Source organism: Suricata suricatta, chromosome 8 (assembly GCF_006229205.1).
Source record: "Suricata suricatta isolate VVHF042 chromosome 8, meerkat_22Aug2017_6uvM2_HiC, whole genome shotgun sequence".
NCBI lineage: Eukaryota > Metazoa > Chordata > Mammalia > Carnivora > Herpestidae > Suricata > Suricata suricatta.
In genome coordinates this window covers 59,449,921-59,471,502 of record NC_043707.1, presented here as the reverse complement: position 1 = coordinate 59,471,502, position 21,582 = coordinate 59,449,921, and the positions used below count along the sequence as shown (strand labels likewise).

At 37.2% G+C, this 21,582-nt stretch overlaps 1 protein-coding gene and 1 long non-coding RNA gene across 3 annotated transcripts in view; one reads left to right on the top strand and one right to left on the bottom strand.

Moving 5' to 3' along the window:
- The window catches only part of LOC115298100, a 55,829-nt gene that overhangs the window by 3,308 nt on the left and 30,939 nt on the right, over window positions 1-21,582 (bottom strand). The window lies entirely within an intron of this gene.
- SLC35A3 (solute carrier family 35 member A3) overlaps window positions 14,414-21,582 on the top strand; it is a 28,491-nt gene continuing 21,322 nt past the window's right edge. Inside the window, exons 1-2 of the mRNA XM_029946458.1 lie at window positions 14,414-14,434; window positions 17,973-18,177. Coding sequence (XP_029802318.1) covers window positions 17,991-18,177 — 187 coding nt within the window. The 5' untranslated portion in view covers window positions 14,414-14,434; window positions 17,973-17,990. The remainder of the gene's footprint in view (window positions 14,435-17,972; window positions 18,178-21,582) is intronic.

Below are 21,582 nucleotides of genomic sequence, written 5' to 3'. Positions count from 1 at the left end.
TCTGTCAACAAATTAAATTGATAAAATTTATCTGAGGTATTATAAAATAAAGCATAAAATCACGTTGGAGTATAGTGGAGTGAAGGCTTCAGTCTGCTTGAAATGTAGGAAAATTTCACTGAGAGTAGACGTGTATCTTAAGGCCTGTAAACTACAGGTAAAGAAGAGAAAAAGTGTTTTCTAAAAAGGGATATTTGTTCAGAGAATGCACAAAGAAAAAGTGTCTGAGACAGGTCATAATTTATGGTAGGGAATTTAGTTTGGCCAAATTTCTGCTACGTGAGTTTGTACTGTGTCTTCTATTGGTAGGGAGTTAGTGAAACTTTACAAGAAGAGAAGGAATGTGATCAGGTCTACATTTTATTAAGATATCAGCTATATGGAGGATAGTTATGAGAGTCTGAAGACCTTTCATCAGTTGGTAGGCAAAATGCCATGAGACTTGAACAGTAAATATTGAATAAGCATAATTGAAAGTACTCATAATCTATGTAGTTTATAAACCCGTATATCTGTAAACTCTTAAGACTGTAGGTTTACCTGGGAGTGGTTGCAATTTCCTGTTTAGAAAGGGTGGTGGATAAAAAAATACTACACAGAATTTGAATTCTAATAGTGGAATTTTGTCCTTAAGGGAGGGTGGTAATCTTTCTTTAATTACTCAGCACAGTTAATAGCTAGAGTTAAAAAAATTTTTTTTGTCCTTGACAGTCTGTCACACTATAAACCCATAAGCACCAGTTCATTCTATATGTTCTAGTAAGTTTCAGTTAAATTACTTTAAACATGCTTTTATAAAATTTTTACCATTTGTGAGTGGTACAAAGAAAAACATCTTATGGTGGCTGGTCTTTCAGGTTTTTCCTCAGGTTGAATTAAATAATGGCTAAACGTCTTTCTTGATTATCCTTGTACATTTTAATACTTAAAACATTTGAAAAGTGCTGGAACCTTGTTATTAATGTTCGTGCCTGGGTAATAACACTGATAGAATGATTATATTATGTTTGGCTTTCTGCGTAAACATAGATATGTTTTAGATGGCATGTTCTGACTCATGTAGTATTCCTGTAACTGGACAATAAATCATGTTTATTTATTTATTTTTTAATTTTTGAAAAATGTTTATTTTTGAGAGAGAGACAGACAGACAGATGTGAGCGGAGAAGGGGCAGAGAAAGAGGGAGACATAGAATTCAAAGCAGGCTCCAGGCTCTGAGCAGTCAGCCGAGAGTTTGACTTGGGGCTCCAAGTCACAAACTGTGAGATCAAGACCTCTGTGGAAGTCGGATGCTTAACCGACTGAGCCACCCGGGCGCCCTTGGACAAAAAATCATGTTTAAAGGAGTCAATTTGAAAATAGTCCAGTGTGGGGGCACCCGGGTGGCTCAGGTGGTTAAGCATCCGGCTTCGGCTCAGGTCATGATCTCATGGTTCATGGGTTTGAGCCCTGCATCGGGTTCTGTGCCGACAGCTCAGAGCCTGGAGCCTGTTTCAGATTCTGTGTCTCCCTCTCTCTCTGCCCCTCTCCCAATCATGCTCTGTCTCTTTCTGTCTCAAATAAATAAACTATAAAATAAATTTAAAAAAAAGAACATAGTCCAGTGTGAACAGAAAATATTAAATTGGGAATTGTTTTGTAGTTTATAAACTATATCTGATTTCTGCTATTACTATTTTAGTTTATGAAAAACAAAGACATGAATGAAAAGTGATTACCTAATCATTCTTTGCCTTTCATGTTCTTTAAAATAGGAAAGAAACGGATGTTTTCTAAAATAAGCGTTAGTAGAAGAATTACTTTGTAACATTAGTCAAGTCCTTACCTTCTCTAAAGAAATGTTATTATTAACCATTTAAGTTTTGTGAACCAAGTGGATGGTCTTCAAATTTTCCATGACAGAACATCACTAGAGTAATATCTTATTTATTTGGTATCCTCGACTTTTTTTTACTGAGTCTGACATTTATTTATTTATTTTTAAAAATTTTTTTTTAATGTTTTATTTATTTTTAATACAGAGAGAGACAGAGCATGAGAGGGGGAGGGGCAGAGAGAGAAGGAGACACAGAATCCGAAGCAGGCTCCAGGCTCTGAGCTAGCTGTCAGCACAGAGCCTGATGCGGGGCTCGAACCCACGAAAGTGAGATCTGACCTAGGCCGAAGTCGGAGGCTTAACCAACTGAGCCACCCAGGTGCCCCTGACATTTATTTTTAAAAATATTTATTAAGTACAAACTATGTGAGAGGAACTGTTGTATGCGTTCCTCAATGTAAGTCAGTTTTCCTGGTAACTGACTTATTCTTTTGAGACCTGAAAACTTAATTTTAACTAGTCTTACTCCTAAACATTTTATTTTATTTATTTTATGTTTCTTTTAATGCTTTTTATTTGTTTTTGAGAGAGACAGAGAGAGACAGTGCAAGCAGGGGAGGGTCAGAGAGAGAGGGAGACAGAGAATCCGAAGCAGGCTCCAGGCTCTGAGCTAGCTGTCAGCATAGAGCCCGACGCAGGGCTCAAACCCACAAACTGTGAGATCATGAAGCCAGACGCTTAACCGACTGAGCCACCAAGGCACTCCACTCCTTAACATTTTAAATGCTTTCTGCCTAAGAAGACATAAAATAGAGAAGAATTAAAATTATGAAATATCGATTCTTGTGTTGATTTCCTGTGGCTACTGTAACAAATTATCCCAGCTTGGTTGCTTAGAAGAGAAATCTGTTCTCCCAGAGTTCTGGAGCCCAGAACTCCAAAGTCAGAATCTTTAGGCTGATAACCAGAGAGGCTGGTAGTTGAAGACTCTGGAAACTCTAAGGAAGAATCCATTCCTTTCTTCTCCCAGCTTCTGGTGGCAGCTGACCTTGCTTGGTTTGTGGCTATGTCACTCATGGACAGGGCCACCATCTTCAAATCTCTCTCTGGATCCATGTTCACACTGCTGTCTCCTCTGGGGTATTTGTCTTCTCCCTTTCTGTCTTTTATAAGGATGCTTGTGTTTAGGGCTCATCTAGCTAATCCAGGATAATCTTCCTGTCACAAGATCCTTAATTTCATTTGCAAAATCCTCTTTTCCAAATAAGTATCATTTACACATTCTAAGAATTAGGACCTATATCTTTGGGGGCCATTATTCAGCCTACTACAATCCTCAGACATATTTTAATATCTGGACATGTGCTAGGATATAGAGATTGTAAAAATATATAGAGTATAGGATTCTGGGGCCTATGAAGTTGTAAACTCAGTTTGCTTTTTATATCAGACTTTTGATTTCTTTTTCAGAAAAACTGACTTTGTAGCTAAAAGAGATAAGTTGATTTAAGGCAGTCATGGAAGCTTTCTCATACCTTACCTGGACCAAGTCTGTGACTTTAGGGTCTCAAGTTCATTATTTTTTTTCTCCAAGTCTTCTAGCTATCTTAGAAGTAACGAATGAACACCATTAGATGCCAATTTCCAGTAAAATGTTTGTGGCAGCAACTCCTTGATCACGTAAAGCCTTATGTTGATTATAGGTATTTATAGATGATAGGTTTCTTTTTATGTTTTATTTATTTATTTTGAGAGAGAAAGAGAGCACCCCCCACACACTAGTGGGGAAAGAGCAGAGAGAGGGGAAGAGAGAGAAACCCAAGCAGGCCCCACACTCAGTGAGGACCTGACGTGGGGCTCCATGACCGTGAGATCATGACCTGAGCTGAGATCCGGAGTTGGATGCTTAATCAACCGAAGCACCCAGGTGCCGCTACAGGAGATGATTTAATTTTTGCCCTAGATGATGCTCTACCAGTATCTCCTTTACCACTGGTAATAGGGTCATTAATGGCCTTAAATCTAGTCAGATCAGAAAACTGATATCAAATTACTATCATTGTGGTTCTATTACCCTAGAAACCACGTTTGATACCCCAAACTTTATCAGTTAGGGTTCCGTGGAGAAACAGAATAAAGGATTTATGATAGGAATAAGACCTCTCACAATTGTGAGAGAAGCAGGGGAAGACACGGTCAAAAAGGAGAGTGATGAAGGATTACTGAGAAGTCACTAAGCAGCCCTCCTGAAAGACTGGTGTGGACACTCAAGTCAGAGCTTTCAGAGCCATCTAGGAAGGAAAGCATGTCCTGTAGCCTATAGAACCGTGTAACGGAGCTGGTGGGAGAGCGTATAGAAAGCTGTCCCCTCTGTGGAGCTGTCTTTCACTGTCCACAGTCAAGAGTCTGGTGGAGAGCCTGAGCCCACTCCTGTGCCCCAGGCTCCGCAGCTGTGAGGAAGAGCTGACCCAGTGCAGGGAAGAGTGAGGCTAAGTGCAATCTGTTTCCCTGTTGCTGCTTTACCTCCTGTAACCCTGAGGATTTTCTGAGAGTAATGGCCTTGCATCACTCTGTCTTCCAAGTTTTGTGCAGACTTTGTGTTTCGCCAGTTTGAACCTAGCACTGTACAGAGTAAGGAACTGTTTGAGTTTATGAATTTAACAAAGTTGGCATAAGGTATCATAATTTTCCTATGGTATTTTTCTCTAGCACCTTAGGTCATAGCAGTTTACATACTTATACTATTTTTTTTTAATTTATAATGTTTGTTTATTTTTGAGAGAGAAAATGTGTATGCATGGGGCAGGGGCAGAGAGGATCTGAAGCAGACTCTCCACTAACAATAGAGAGCTCGATGTGGGGTCGTGAACCATGAGATCATGACCTGAGCCAAAATCACACACCCAGCTGACTGAGCCACCCAACTGACTCTGCCCCTCTTTTTTTTTTTTTTTTTAATTTGAGAGAGACTGTGTGCAAGAGAGGAGAGGAGCAGAGGGGGAGAGAGAGAGAGAGAGAGAGAGAGAGAGAGAGAGAGAGAGAGAGAGAGTCAGTCTTAAACAGGCTCCATGCTCAGCTCAGCCTGTAGCCCAACGTGGGGCTCAGATCCATGACCCATGAGATCGTGACCCATTTGCCCCTCAAAGGGGATCTTAAAGCTATGCTGTTTTACAAATTACTAACATTATATAAAGAATACAATAAATAATACTGAGCAACTTTAAATCTAAAAATTAGAATGCAAATAGGTTTTATATTTGTATAAATGAAGAAATGAGTACTATTGATTTTACTGAATGTAAGAATGGAAATTCTGTAGTCCTGAAAGAACAAGTTAAAAATTGACAGTAATGTAACTTACATGCAGTTAATATTGCCTTAGGCAAACAGACATCTGATACATTGAGGAAGAAAAGGAAGGAGAAACAATGAAAAGTTGTTTTACTTAGATTGTAATAGGAACTTTACATAGTAAAGAGTTGGTTATTAAGTGTTACTGAGCAGGATTGTGCTTTTCCTTAAGCACTTAAAAGTGAACTAATTTAGTAGAAGTTATTATTTCTATCATAGAAACAAAATTGATTATACCAATAATGTAAATTATCTTCGGTCCATTTTTTTTAATTTTAGTAAAAAATAAATTTTTTGGGTTTTCCACAGGATTATTAGGGATTTCAAGTGTGGCATTTTGTTGCTACTTTTAGGGAATGCAGTAGCTACATTTGAGGTAATTTGAAAGGAAGATATATAAACACCAGTGTCAGGAGTAAAGGCAGTTGTGATGAATTTTATTTGTCATTATTTAGCATACAGTTCTAGGTTGCAGTTTTAAAGTTTGGAATCATGGAAGATAATGGACAAAAAGTTGTAACTGAGGTCAGTATTTCTGTATGTATTTACTTTTTCTGTTCATACTTGGGAAAATCTTAAAAGATTTGTTTTTACCAATAGCTATTTCTGACTAGCATATAATGCGAACTTATATTTTCCTATCACTTTTTAATTTGTGTGTTTTTCATATGTACTGTATTATGTCAGTAACCGCTAGTAGATTATTATATTGTACTTAGGGAGTATATTTTATTTTATTTTATTCTATTCTATTTTATTTTATTTTATTTTATTTTATTTTATTTTTTTAGGGAGAATATTTTAGAACTACTGTTTAGAAAATGTAAATATAGCTTACCTAAAAGCCATAAGTTAAGAAATTTAGCCTTTTGTTTTCACAATAGAAGGAAAATTGATGTGCAGAATTTCTTAGGTACTTAAGTAGTCTTTAAAATAATCTATGTAAATGTTATTACAGTTTAAAAATACTGACTAAACATTTGGTCTTTTAGGACTCTTAGTAGCTGGAGACATATCAGCAAAATACAGATATGATTATTATTATTATTTTAAATGCTTATTTATTTTGAGAGAGATTGTGCCTGCACGCAAGTGGGGAAGGGGCAGAGAGCAATGGAGAATCCTAAGTAGGCTGCATACTATCAGCACGGAGCCCTTCACGGCCTCGATCCCAAAACCGTGAGATCATGACCTGAGCCAAAAGTCAACTGCCTCGTCCACCCAGGCACTCCCAGAGATTATGGTTGCAGTAGAAATAATGGGCTTCATATACAGACCTGAAGATTAGACATATACATAGTAAGCTTATGGAAAGTCTGTAGCCAGACTGATTTTCAGATTTACGCACAAGGACCTATCTAAGTCTGAAAAGATGAGTAGAAATTATTAGTATATAATGTTTTGAATATTTCAAAACGTAATGTGTATTTTATGTAATTAATGATGGTTTACACAACTAATTTCTCACTAATCCTGCTTAATTTGGGGGTAGAGGTGGTAGCAAAAGTGTATATTAATGATACATATACTTCGTGTAATGTGGATTGTTTAAACATTTTACTTCTTTAACTCAGAATTGGCTGACAATGCATTATAAAGCAAGGATCTTTGGAAGCTATTTTAAAGAAAACAAAGGACGTCTAATTAGCATATCAAATGTACTTAATTTGTACCTTCTAGTGTGTTTGTAAAACCTTTTTATTCTGGGGGCACCTGGGTGGCTCAGTCTGAGTATCTTGATTTTGGCTCTGGTCAAGACCCCAGGGTCATAAGATCGAGCCTGCTGTCCAGTTCCCCCTACCTTCAGGCTGAGCATAGAGCCTGCTTAAGATTCTCACCCTCTGCTTCTCTCCCCTACTTACACTCTCTCTCTTAAAATAAAAACTAAAAAATAAATAACTAATGAGAACCTCTTTGAACTGCTTACTAATATTTTTTGTACAAAATGCAAAAGTATTCTAATTAATTCATCATCCAAACTCATCAAATCCCAATGAATGAAGTTATGTTGTACATATGGTGTGAGATGGGATTTAAAAATAATACAGCCAGAGGTGCCTGGATGCCTTGGTCAGTTAAGCATCCAACTCTTAATTTCGGCTCAGGTCATGATCTCAGTGCTTTAGAATTTAATCCTGCTTCAGGCTCTGCATTGACAGGGTGGAACCTGCTTGGGATGCTCTCTTCCTCTCTCGCTGTCCTTCACCTGCTCGTGCTCTCTCTCTCAAAATAAATAAACTTAAAAAATAAAATAAGAAAACCAAAAATAAATAAAATAAAACTAACTTTATAAATACCAAATTTATGTGACCATTCAGAGGAAAAACAGTGATTGGAAAGCAAGTGCAAGGTCTGTTAGACTGACTAACCAAACCCTGAAATGTCCCTTGTGCAAAGGACTTTTGTTTTATAATTATTTTTTAATATAATGTATTGTCAAATTGGTTAATATACAGTGTGCTCTTGGTTTGGGGGTAGAGTCCTGTGGTTCATCACTTACATACAACAGCTGGTGCTCATCTGAATAAGTGCCCTTCTTCATGCCCATAACCCATTTTCCCCTCACCCCCAACCCCATCAACCCTCAGTTTGTTCTCAGTGTTTAAGAGTCTCTTATGGTTTGCCGCCCTCCCTCTCCTTAACTAGTTTTTTTCCCCTCCCCTATGATCCTCCTGTTCCACATAAGAGTGAAAACTTATGATATCTATCTTTCTCTGCCTGACTTATTTCACTTAGCATGACACCCTTGCATTCCATCCATGTTGCTGCAAATGGCCAGATTCCGTTCTTTCTCATTGCCATGTAGTATTCCATTGTATATATAAACCACATCTTCTTGATCCATTCATCAGTTGATAGACATTTAGTCTCTTTCCATGATTTGGCTATTGTTGACAGTGCTGCTATGAATATTGGGGTACATGTGCCCCTATGCATTAGCACTCCTGTATCCCTTGGGTAAATCCCTAGCAGTGATATTGCTGGGTCATAAGGGAGTTCTACTGTTAATTTTCTGAGGAAACTTGACACTATTTTCCAGAGGGGCTGCACCAGGTTACATTCCCACCAACAGTGCAAGAGAGTTGTTTCTCCACACCCTTACCAGCATCTGTTGTTCCCTGGTTTGTTCGTTTTAGCCACTCTAACCAGTGTGAGGTGGTATCTCAGTGTGGTTTTGATTTGTATTTCCCTGATGATGAGTGGTGATCAGCATCTTTTCATATGTCTGTTGGCCTAGATGTCTTCTTTGGGAAAGTGTCTATTTAGCTCTTCTGCCCATTTCTTCACTGGATTATTTGTTTTTCAGGTGTGGAGTTTGGTAAGTTCTTTATAGATTTTGGATACTAACCCTTTATCTGGTATGTCATCTGCAGCTATCTTTTCCCATTCCATTGGTTGCCTTTTAGTTTTGTTGATTGTTTCCTTTGCAGTGCAGAAGCTTTTTATCTTGATGGCATCCCATTAGTTCATTTTTGCTTTTAAGTCCCTTGCCTTTGAAGATGTGTGGAGCAAGGAATTGCTGTGGTTAAGGTCAAGGAGGTTGTTTCCTGATTTCTCCTCTAGGGTTTTGATGGTTTCCTGTCTCACATTCAGGTCCTTCAGCCATTTTGAGTTTATTTTTGTGTACGGTATAAGAAAGTGATCTAGTTTCATTCTTCTGTATGTTGCTGTCCAGTTCTCCCAGGACCATTTGCTAAAGAGACTGTCTTTTTTCCGTCAGATACTCTTTCCTGCTTTGTCAAAGATTCATTGGCCATACATTTGTGGATCCAATTCTGTGTTCTCTATTCTATTTCATTGGTCTATGTGTCTGTTTTTGTGCCAATACCATCCTGTCTTGATGATGACAGCTTTGTAGTAGAGGCTAAAGTCTGGGATTGTGATGCCTCCCACTTTGGTTATCTTTTTCAATATTACTTTGACTATTTGGGTTCTTTTGTGGTTCCATACAAATTTTAGGATTGTTTGTTCCAGCTTGGAGAAGAATGCTGGTGCAATTTTGATTGGGATTACATTGAATGTGTAGATTGCTTTTGGTGGTATTGACATTTCAACAATATTTAATCTTCCAATCCTTGAGCATGGAATGTTTTTCCATTACTTTGTATCTTCAATTTTTGCAGAGAACTTTTAGAAGTACTAGCAGCATGGGGCATCTAGGTGACTCTGTTGGTTGAGCGTGTGATTCTTGATTTCAACTTAGGTCACGATCTCATGGTTTATAGATTGAGCCCCATACTGTGTTCTGTGCTGAAAGCATAGAGCTTGCTTGGGATTCTCTCTCTCTTCTGTCTCTGCTCCTATCCATACTCATGGGTGCATTCACATGTTCACTCCCTCTCTCTCAAAATAAATAAAATATTAAAAAAAAGAAGTCCTGGTAGTGTGATTGCTGTATCAAATCACACATACCCAAAGATTACACTTATATATTGTTGTTATTTAATATAGTAAACAACAAATAATTGTATAGTTGTTCATTGTATATTTGTATACTCTGGTTTCTCTTCAGATCATATAAATCTTTCCCCTCATTGTATATTTGTTATATATATTACTATATATGCTCAAAGTTTATCATTTAAAAATTCAGGCAGGGGCACCTAGGTGGCTCAGTAGGTTGAGCGTCTCTCTTTTTTTTTTTTTAATGTTTTATTTATTTTTGATACAGAGAGAGACAGAGCATAGAGGGGGAGGAGCAGAGAGAGAAGGAGACACAGAACTGGAAGTAGGCTTCAGGCTCTGAGCTAGCTGTCAGCACAGAGCCCGACGCGGGGCTCGAACCCACGAATGTGAGATCTGACCTGAGCCGAAGTTGGAAGCTTAACCGACTGAGCCACCCAGGTGCCCCGTCTGACTCTTGATTAAGAAAAATTCAGGCGAAAGTTTTAGATGAAAAAATTGAAATTAGATTAATAGAATTGTGTGTGTGCGTTTGTGTTAGATCTGGAATAGACTTGAAAACTCATATAAAATGTTAAATTTTAGAAAAAGAGCTTAAAATTTTTGTGGCTTATATAATATTTAGAAATATTTGAAAATTTTAAGGAAATTTATAAATGTAATTAAAAACTTTTTTTTAATGTTTATTGAGAGAGAGAGAGAGAGAGAGAGAGAGAAACAGTGTGCAAGTAGGGGAGGGGGCAGAGAGAGTCTGAAGCAGGTTTCAGGCTCTGAGCTGTCAGCACAGAGCCTGACACAGGGCTCAAACTCAGGAACCATGAGATCATGACCTGAGCTGAAGTCAGATGCTCAACTGGGTGAGCCACCCAGGCACCCCTGAATTTAAATTTTTAAAAGGAAAAGAATGCTAAATTTTTATCAGTAGGAGAATGGGTAAATAAAAGGTCAACTCATTTTGTGGAACAGTGGAATTGTTAAAAGCAATGAGCTAGGTCGGTATATCAACATAGATGGCAAAACAGTGCTGGGGCACCTGATTGAGTGTCTGACTTCTGCTTAGATCATGATCTCATGGTTTGTGGGTTTGAGCCCTACATCAGGCTCTGTGCTGCCCACTAGCGCAGAGTCTGGAGCTTGCTTCGGATTCTGTGTCTCCCTCTCTCTCTCTGTCCCTTCCCTGTTCATGCTCTGCCTCTCTCTGTCTTTCAAAAATAAATAAATGTAAAAAAAAATGTTAAAAACCCCAATGCTGAATAAAGACAATACTGAATAAAGTATGCAGTTTGTTGTTATGTATATATATTAAAGTAATTATGGCTTATGATTATATCTGTATATGTATAAAGAATTTTTAACAGTAGACTAGAAAAATATACGCTAAACTCCTAATAGGTTCCTACTGGGGAGGGGGAAGGAATAGGCTTTACAGTTGTGGCTTAAGGGAGACTTTGACTTTTATAGTAATGTTACTCCTTTACAAAGAGAAAGATAAGCAAATGTAACAAGGTTGAGACTTATCAGTTCCAGGTGATGTAATCATAGATGTTTATGTTCTTGGTACTTTTGGGGTTTTTATAATTAAAAAAATTTTTTAATGTTTTATTTATTTTTGATACCAAGAGAGAGCATGAGAGAGGGAGGGGCAGAGAGAGAGGGAGACAGAATCCGAAGCAAGTTCCAGGCTCTGAGCTGTCAACACAGAGCCCGACGCAGGGCTCGAACCCACAAATGTGAGATCATGACCTGAGCCAAAGTCAGAGGCTTTAACCCACTGAGCCACCTAGGCACCCCTTTTTTAAATTTTTTTAATGTTTATTTTTGATTGACAGAGAGACAGAGCATTAGCAGGGGTGGAGTAGAGAGAAAGAGGGAGACACAGAATCAGAAACAGGCTCTATGCTGGGAGCTGTCAGCACAGAGCCTGATGCGGGGCTTGAACTCACAAACTGTGAGATCATTACCTGAGCCAAAGCCAGATGCTTATCCATTTGAACCATCCAGTGCTGTTCTTGGTACTTTATTGAATTTTAACATTCCATTTTTTTCCCTCAAGAAAGGTCTATCTTTTAGGAAAAGGTGGAACTTTGTGATTACAAGAACTCAAACGTTTGTTGAAAACTTTTAAGTGGAAATATGAGAAGGTCTAGGTACTTTATTTTACCTTTGCCACTAACGTGCTGGGGTTTAGGGCTTTCCAAAAAACTGAAATAAGAAAAATTATTGACAGACTCTATAACAAATATAGATGTTTTTAGGTAGTTAATTATGGTTGAAGCTTTTACTAATTAAAATAAGTTTTCTACATTTTTCTTATTTTTAATATTTTATTTATTTATTTATTTTAGAGAGAGAGCATGAGCAGGGTTGAGGGGCAGAGAGAGAGAGAGAGAGAGAGAGAGAGAGAGAGAGAGAGAGAGAATCACAAACAGGCTCCACATTCATCATGGAGCCTGACGCAGGCATGACCTGGGGCATAATCAAAGAGTTGTAGGCTCAACTGATTGAGCCACCCAGGCCTCCCAGTTTCTACGTTTTTCTAGGATATCCTGCTTTTTAAAATAATGAAAAGTATTAAATGCTATTTTCAAAATACAGAACAAAGCAAAACAAAGCCATCAGAATGAAGTAGTGTCATTTACTTTCGTAATCAAAAAGAGTGGTCTTAGCTGATAAAGGCAAAAGTGGAACATCTAAGCATTTTTACTCTTCTGATCCTGCTATAATCTGAGAGCCTCACTGAACTCCTAGTGAATTCAGGGAACTTAGTAACTAGGGACCTTACAAAAACATGGGCAGTAGTTGTTTGACTGGTTTGTAAGGCTTTGATAATAAATTAAATAAAGCTACATTTATGAGACAACTTAGCACAGTTTCTTATTGATTATTGGTATGTAATTTTCTTAGATAGGAAATTTTCATGAAACAATAATATGGAAACCAGAAGATTAGCAATTCCTGAAAGGATAAAAAAAAGGGAATTAGGTGGCAAGAGAAGAAAATGTGGGGAGAACTAAAGTTAAATCTTAAACATAAGATTGTTCAGCTTTTGTGTTCAATTATAATGAGAAACTATTGTACACTTTACAATGAAGAAACAGTATTAATCTTATAAATTATAGAAGTGGAACATAATCTTCATTTTGGTAGATTTCATATTCATGAATTTGCTGTGAATTTGTGGTCTGCATTAAATGAAAATATTTAGTTTTACCTGTGTTGTACTCCAAAACCAAGTTACATATTTGTATAATCTTAGAAATACCCAAATTTTTTTCATTTTGAGTTTATACATTCCTTAGGCAGAATTATAAATTATTGCGTTCTTTACAGTTGATCTAGTACCAATGATCATGTGTCCATATATATTTTACTTTTCAGGTTTGTATTGGCAAAACAATCCAGTTCTTTCCTGCTGTGTGTCTCCTTTCCTCCTTCTACAGAACACTTCACTTCTGACATTTTTGCTCATCAAGTGTTGGGGAGGAGGTGTGGTTTCCTCACACCGAGCAATCCTCTGTGACACCAGCTGGGTATCCTACAATTTAACGTGATTCTGGCATGACCTGCAGATAGTGCCAGATCCTACAGGTTGGGGTTTCAGTCCCTGGATGCTCCCATCCCAGTTCAGATGCCAGTTGCTAAGTAGTAAGTAGGTCACCAGATAACCTACAACTCTGTCCAATTTGGCTTCAATCAGAGGTTCCTACCATCCCCTCCTCAACTTGGATTAATTTACTAGAGTGGCTCATAGAACTCAGAGAAACACTTTCTTATGTCAGTTTATTAAAGGATATGACAAAGGACACAGATGAACACTTAGAGGAAGAGATACCTAAGCACCAGGTTTCAGAGGGTTCTAAGTGCAAGAGCTTGTGTCCCTGTGGAGTTGGGATATGTCATCCTCATGCTGTGTATAGCTTGCTATCCTGAAAGCTCTCTGAGCTTCATACTACTGGAATTTTTATGGAGTTCTCCTTACATAGGCATGGTCAGTTAATCACCCAGGAAATGACAGGGATTTCAGGAGCCCTGTGTCAGGAACCAGGGCCAAAGACCAAATATTAGGACAAAAGATGCTCCTATAGTGCTCTTATCACTTAGGAAATGACAAGGGTTTCAGGAACCCTGTGTCAAGAGCCAGGGGCAGAGACCAATATATATTTTTTCTATTATCTCACATACTTAAAAAAGTACATGGTGACTGTATTAATGATTAAGATCTGAATTGTCAAGGTGAATGTATTGATGTTGTACCTGTTTGGAAATGGAAAAGCAAAATAGTAAAGGTAGGACATTCTGGCTTAGAATCTGATCTTTAAAATTTTATTTGAAAGGAAAGTAGAGCACTGCTGATGTGACAGGTACATTTTTATGGTCTTATTTGCACAGTAAACTAAAGACTTTCTTGAATAGATTTTCTAGGAGAATCAAATGCCTATTCCAAATGTACATTGCTGGGGACCTGCACCCCTTCCACACAGAGATGAAGGCCTAGCAGACGCTCTCTTGAATCCCGCAGTAGCATGTAGTGAGAGCTAGGGAACCTGATATTCAACTGTATAGCTTAATATTTCCAATTACTAATTATATGACCTTGAACAAGTCATCTAACTACTCCGTTCACTATTTTTTTCATTTAAAAATGAAGAGATTTGTACTAGATGATTTCTAAAACATCTCTCCTAAAATGCTGTTATTTCATTTCACTTTAGGACTCTTGCTAATGCAGAGTGACAAAAGTGAGATGGTTAATACATAAATCTATGGATTCTTTCCTCTAGGCCTGATGCTCTAATATATATATGACAAAAAGAGATATATTATTCAAATTTTCTCTCTGAAATTCAGATGAAGTGCTTAAGGTAATTTTTTTCAATCATTTTTTTTCACTGTTGAAAATGTTATCCTCATATTTATGTTGCTACATTGTTTGGATTTGGAGCATATTCAACTGGAGGTAGGAATTGCCAAATTTAATAAGCTAGACTTTGTTCCTTCAAGGATAGGCTCACTGTTACCATGGTACTTGGCCTAGTATAAGCACCACATAATGACTGTTGAATTTGTTTGAATATATTATATGCTATTTTAATAATTATGAGGTGAGGGAAGACAGAGGATCATATAACTAGAGCTATAAATGGTGGCTTGGTTGTGAGAGCTATAAGGAGATATATTATAAAGAGGGTTCATATTAAGAAAACTTAGGATGGAAGATGGAATCATGGAAGGGATAGAATTGGCCTGAAGAATCAACTAACAGAACATCATTGGTATTAATCCGAAAAAATTAGAACCAGAAGCAAAGAATGCTACTATATTCATATTTATCCAGTATGGATAAGTTGGATATCATCTAATTTATTTTTAGAGAGAAAGAGAGAGAGAGAGCATGCATGCACACACAAGCAGGGAAGGGGCAGAGAGAGAGGGAGAGAGAGAATCCCAAGCTGGTTCTGCACTGCCAGCCCAGAGCCTGCCTTGAAGCTGGAACTCAATGAACAGTGAGATCATGATCTGAGCTGAAATCAAGGGTCGGATGCATAACCAACTGAGCCACCCAGGCACTCCATCCTCAGTCTTTAATCAACTTTATTGACTTGTTATTTATACACAGTAAGATGTACCCTTTTTAAAGGTATTGTTCAGTGAGTTACAATAAGCGAATACAATTGTATAACCATCACACAATCAAGATACAGAATATTTCCATTATCACCAAAAATTCCTTGCTATCCCTTTGCAGTCAGTCTCCAACCTCAACCCCTGGCCACAGTCAACCACAAGTTTGCATCTGTCACTGCAAATTACTTTTGCCCTTTTTAGAATTTCATATAAATGGGTCAAATAGTATATATAGTTTTGTCTATAAATTTTTTGCTCAATTTCTTTTTGAGATTCATTCATGTTTTATCATACATCAGTATTTGATTTCTTTTTATTACTAAATAGTTTTCCATCATATGGATGTACCACAGTATGTTTAGTCATTTACCTCTTAATGGGCATTTAGGTTATTTCCAGTTTTTAGATGTTACAAATAAAACTCACATGAATAATTATATATAAGCATTATTGATAAATGTTTCCATATCTCTTGGGTATACCTAAGGGTGGAATTTCTAGGTCATATGAAAAGATTATTAATATTTTAAAAAGTAAACCCCACTAAACTGTTGTTTAAAATGGTTGTATCACTTTATAGTCCCACTAGCAATGTTAAGACCTGTGTTTGCTCTGAATCCACTCCAATGCTTGGTAGCATCAATTTTACAATATTAGCCATTCTAGTAGGTACATGATGGTATCTCATTGCAGTTTTAATATGTATTTCTGTAATGACTATGATGTTGAACATCTTTTCATGTGCCTATTAGTCATTCATTTTCCTTTTTGATAAAATGTCTATTTAAATCTTTTGCTCATGGGTTGTTTGTCTTGTACTTACTGTATTGTAAGAGTTCTATATATATTCTGTACACAAAGTCATTGTCCAAGAGATGTATTGAGAATATTTTCCCCCATGATGTGGTTTGCCTTTGGAAGAACAGTTTTAAATTTTGAGGATATCCAATTCATCCATATATTTTTTTATGGTTTGTGTTTTTTGTATCTAAGAAATCTTTGCGTATTCCTATGTGGCTGCATTTTCCTCTTGTTTTCTTGTATATAACTTTAGCCTTTATGACAGGTCTGTGATTCATTTCTAGTTAGATATTTGGTATGAGATAAATGAAGATAGAGATTCATTTAAAAATGGAGCCTGGGTGGCTCAGTTGGTTGAGTGTCTGAGTCTTGATATTAGTTCAGGTCATGATCTCACCTTTCATGGGACCAAGCCCCATGTAGGACTCTGCACTGACAGTGAGGAGGCTGCTTAGGATTCTCCTCTCTTTCCCTCATGTGTATATGCACATGAACTCTCTCTCTCAAAATAAATAAACATTAAAAAAAATAAAAAATACTGTTGTCTCATTCTAGAATTATTTCTTTTTGTTACCATTGTCAAAGTCATTTGACCAAATATGTATGGACTTACTTCTGGATTATATTTTGTCCCATTGATCTATAGTTCTGTCCTGTGTCAATACCAGTTTTAATTACTAGTGCTTTATAGAAAGTATGGGCTTTCAGTTTATCTTCTTTGTTTTTTCTTTTCAAAATTGTTTTGGTTGTCTAAGTCCTTTGTATTTCCATATAAATTTTATTTTATTTTTAAAGTTTATTTTGAGAGAGAGAGAGAGAGAGAGAGTGCTCATGAGTGAGAGAAGGGTAGAGAGAGAGGGGGAGAGAGAGAGAGAGAGAGAGAGAGAGAGAAGAGAGAGAGAGAGAGAGAGAGAGAGAGAGAGAGAGAATCTTAAGCAGGCTCTGTGCTGCAATTGCAGAACTTGACACGGGTCTCAATCTCACAAACCGTGAGAACATGACCTGAGCCGAAATCAAGAGCTGGACGTTCAACCCACTGAACCACCCAGGTGGCGTTCATATAAATTTTAAAATCAGCTTGTCAGTTTCTATTAAAAAAGCCTATAGGAATTTTGCTTGGGATTGCATTGAATCTTTATATCATTTGGAAGCAAGTGATGGATGGGGGATAAGTAAACTGACCACCCATACTGCATTAAGTTCTTCCTTAAAAGAGGCACTTGGAGCATCTCCATGTTTGCAAGAGGTATGGTGGTTGATACTGTTGTTCATATCTTCTGTATTCTTACTGGGGAGTTTTGGTGTTTATGTATGTGTATTCCATTAATTCCTGAAAAAAGTAGTTTAAAACCTCACATTATGACTTATGGATTTACCTGTTTGTTTGTTTTTTAAGCTGTTAGTTTTTGCTCCATGTGTTTTGAAACTATGTTATTAGGCACATATTCATTTATACTGGTTATATCTTACTGATATACTGACACTTTTTTCTTTAACTCTAGAAATAATTCATGTGTAATTGTTTTTGTCTGATCATAATCTAGCCTCTCCAACCTCAGTCAGTTAAGCATCTGACTTCAGCTTAGGTCATGATCTCATGGTTTATGAGTTAAAGCCCTATGTCAGGTTCTCTGCTTTCAACACAGAGTCTGCTTTGCTCCTCTGTCCTCTCTCTCTGCCCCTCCCATGTTTGTATTCTCTCTCTCAAAATAAATAAATAAACTTAAAAATTTTTAATTAAAAAAAAGGATCTGGGATCTCTAGCCAGTTTGTCTTATTTTCTTCACCTTCCTGAGTCTTCTAGTAGTTACTTCTTGTCTTGGGTCCCAGGCTTATAGTTACGATTAGCAGGAAGAAAAAGATGGAATGCCCTTACTCAGTCTTGTCTGGAACCAGAAGTCTCATACTGATTTTTAATAAATGTTTCTGTATTTTCTAATTTTGTTTATTTTCCCTGCTTATTTTGTCTTTCAGGCAAATGAAGATAAAACAATGTCCGCCAACCTAAAATACCTTTCCTTGGGAATTTTGGTCTTTCAGACTACGAGCTTGGTTCTAACGATGCGTTACTCTAGGACTTTAAAAGAAGAGGGACCTCGTTATCTATCTTCTACAGCAGTGGTTGTTGCTGAACTTTTGAAAATAATGGCCTGCGTTTTATTAGTCTACAAAGACAGCAGTAAGTTTTTTGGTTTTCTGCTTTCAAGTCCTTGCATTTTCTTGAGTATTTTAGTGTTATTTACATATGATACATAAATAAATATACATTATTAACTGCACATTTGAACACTATTGCCTTACCTAATGTCCTATTATTAAGAACATTTTAATATTTTTCATTTTCTTTTAAGACAATTTTAGTCTAGTAACAAAGACACTTTATTCTGATTTATATCATGATTTATGTCTTCCACTTAATGCTGTAAATATGAAATATAGCTTCTTGCATTTATAATAATTTGAGAATAAGAGTAATTTTATATAGCTCTGTAACTTTTAGAAGTTTAGAGAAGTCATAATTTTTTACTAAAGTCAAGCCTTTTTCTATTATTTGTTGCATTGATTAGTCCAGCAGTGACTAATTTGATACATTTTAAGAAAAAAACAGCTTTATTGATATATAATTCATGTAGCATATAATTCACAGGATTTGAAGTATAAAATTCTGTGTTTTGGGGTATATTACGTTATTAATTCTTTGAAATTGTAGTGAAATATATTTTTACACACACATATATATCAAAATTTGCAACTTTAACCATCTTTAAGTATAATTCAGTGGCATGGATTATATTTACAATGTTGTACAACCACTAGTACTATCTATTTCTAAAACTTTATTCACACCAAATAGAAACTCTATAACCATTAAATAATAATTCCCATTTCCCTTTATCTTCAGCACTTGGAAACCTCTATTCTACTTTCTATCTCTATGAATTGGCCTGTTCTAGATTTTCCACCTAAGTAGAATCATATAGTGTTTCTCCTTTTATGTCTGGCTTATTTTAGACAGTGTTTTCAAGGTTAATCCATGTTGTTACATGTATCAGAACTTTATTCCTTTTTTTAAGTGGTTTTTTTTTTTTTGAGAGAGAGGGGGGAGAGAGAGACAATGTGTACCAGCAAGAGTGGGCAGGAGAGGGGCAGAGAGAGGGAGGGAGAGAATCCTCAACAGGCTCCATACTGTCAGCGCAGAGTCCCATGCAGGACTCAATCACATGAACTGTGAGATATGACCTGAACCAAAATCAAGAGTCAGGTACTTAACCATCTGAGCCACATAGGCACCCCAGAACTTTATTCTTTTTATGACTAAATAATATTTCATTGTATGTATATGTATGTGTGTATATGTGTTTATGTATAAAATTGTAGCCATTAATGTTTTGATGGCCACTTAAGTTTTTTCCACCATTTGGTTATTTTGAATAATGCCACAATGGCCACTGAATAATATTGCAATAAAGGCATAAGTTTCTGCTGAAGTCTCTGCTTTCGTAATAACTTTTGAGTATAAAGTTACTCAGTCACATGGTAATTCTGCATTTAACTTTTCTTTTAGATGTTTATTTTTGAGAGAGATGAGAGCAGGGGAGGGGCAGAGAGAGATGGAGACACAGAATCTGAAGCAGGCTCCAGGCTCCAGGCTGTCAGCACAGAGCCTGATGCAGGGCTTGAACTCATTGACTACGAGATCATGACCTGAGCCGAAGTTGGACACTTAACTAACTGAGCCACCCAGGCACTCCTGCTTTTAACTTTTTGAAGAGCCATCAAGCTTTTCCATAGCTACTGCACCATTTTATATTTTCACTGGCAATATCCAAGGGCTGAAAATTCTCTACATCCTCACCAACACTTGTTATTTCCAAAACAAAAAAATGTGTAGGGTGCCACATGGCTCAGTCAGTTGACTGACCAATTCTTTTTTTTTTTAATGGTTTTTTTTTTTCATTTATTTTTGAGAGACAGAGAGAGACAGTGCAAGCAGGGGAGGGTCAGAGAGAGAGGGAGACACAGAATCTGAAGACAGGCTCCAGGCTCTGAGCTAGCTGTCAGCACAGAGCCTGATGTGGGGCTCAAACCCATGAACCATGAGATTCTGACCTGAGCCGAAGCCGGACGCTTTACCAGCTGAGCCACCCAGGCACCCCGACTGACCAATTCTTGAATTTGGCTTATGTCATAATCTCACAGTTGTGAAATTGAGCCCTGTGTCAGGCTCTGCTCTGATTGCAGGGAACCTGCTTGGGATTTTCTCTCTCCCTCTCTCGCATCCCTCCCTAACCCCACATGTGCATTCGTCCTCTCTCTCAAAATCAATAAATAAAATAAAGTGTATAGCCATTCTAGTAGGTGTGACATGGTATCTTATTGCGTTTTTTATTTGATTTTCCCTAATGACTGACGATGTTGAGCATCTTATCTTTTCATGTGCTTGACCATTTGTTTATCTTTAAAGAAATGTCTGTTCAGGTCTGCTGCCCATTTTTTAATTGTTTGTAAGTTTGGTATACTTTTAAATCTGTCATGGTGGCCAGTGTGGCTGTAGCATATTGATCTAGAATGAGATCAGAACAGAGATTGAATTGGCATTCAGAAAACCCAATGCAGCTTTGTAGGCTACAGATATTATCATAAAAGCAAAAGGAAATAATTGAAATGTTTAAAATATGTCCTATTTTGCACATGGAAAGACTAGTACAGCAGCCATATTGACAGTAGAGGAGATGCAAGAGTAGGTTCAAGAAGTCATGTTTGGAAGCTGTGGCGCTAGTCCAGGCAAGTAGATGATGGTAGCTTAGATTGCAGTGCTAGAGATGATGTTTATGAGATGTTCTGTGAACAGGAGGTACTTGCAAAACGACCTCCAAAGTCTGAAAGAGCTCAAAGACTAAAGAAAAAGGCTGACAGATCCAGCTTGAGGAGGGTGTCTTGGGTGGCTGCAAGAGGAGTAGGTCTCTGCAACACCATCTCCCGAAGATCTGCTTTTATAGCCCTAGAGGCTGGGGAGTACATGTTGGGGGACCATCTAAGAGGAAAATGTTTAAGAGTAGGTGTGTGTCAGTCATACCTCCAAGACAGATAATGGATGTTATATCTCAAGGGTGTGCTCAAAGGTGTGGTTAGACAAAAGGACAGAATGTGTTTGTGTGTGTGTGTGTGTGTGTGTGTGTGTGTGTGTGTGTTGGGGGAGTGGAGTGTTTATAGCAGATTTGTCCAAGATGGCATTGATTTGGTTCACACAAATGTTGTTTAAGCTACAGCTGATATGACTTGCTAATCGAGTAGGTGTGTGAAGGTCAAGGAAATCGGGAATCCAGTCTAAAGAATAATTCCCAGGTTTTGAGGTTAAATTACTGGGTGAATGGGTATTGCAGTGAATGGTATATAGAAGATAAGTTAAGATGAAAGTAAGGTTTTTCTTTGGGCCATGTTAAATTTGAGATGCCTATAAGGCATTCAAGTGGAGATATTGACTAGTGGAATATATGAATATGGAGCTCAAGAATTTGTCATCTTATATAATGCTTTAAAGTCAAGGATTGGATGAAGTAATTTAGTATATAATAAGAAGAGA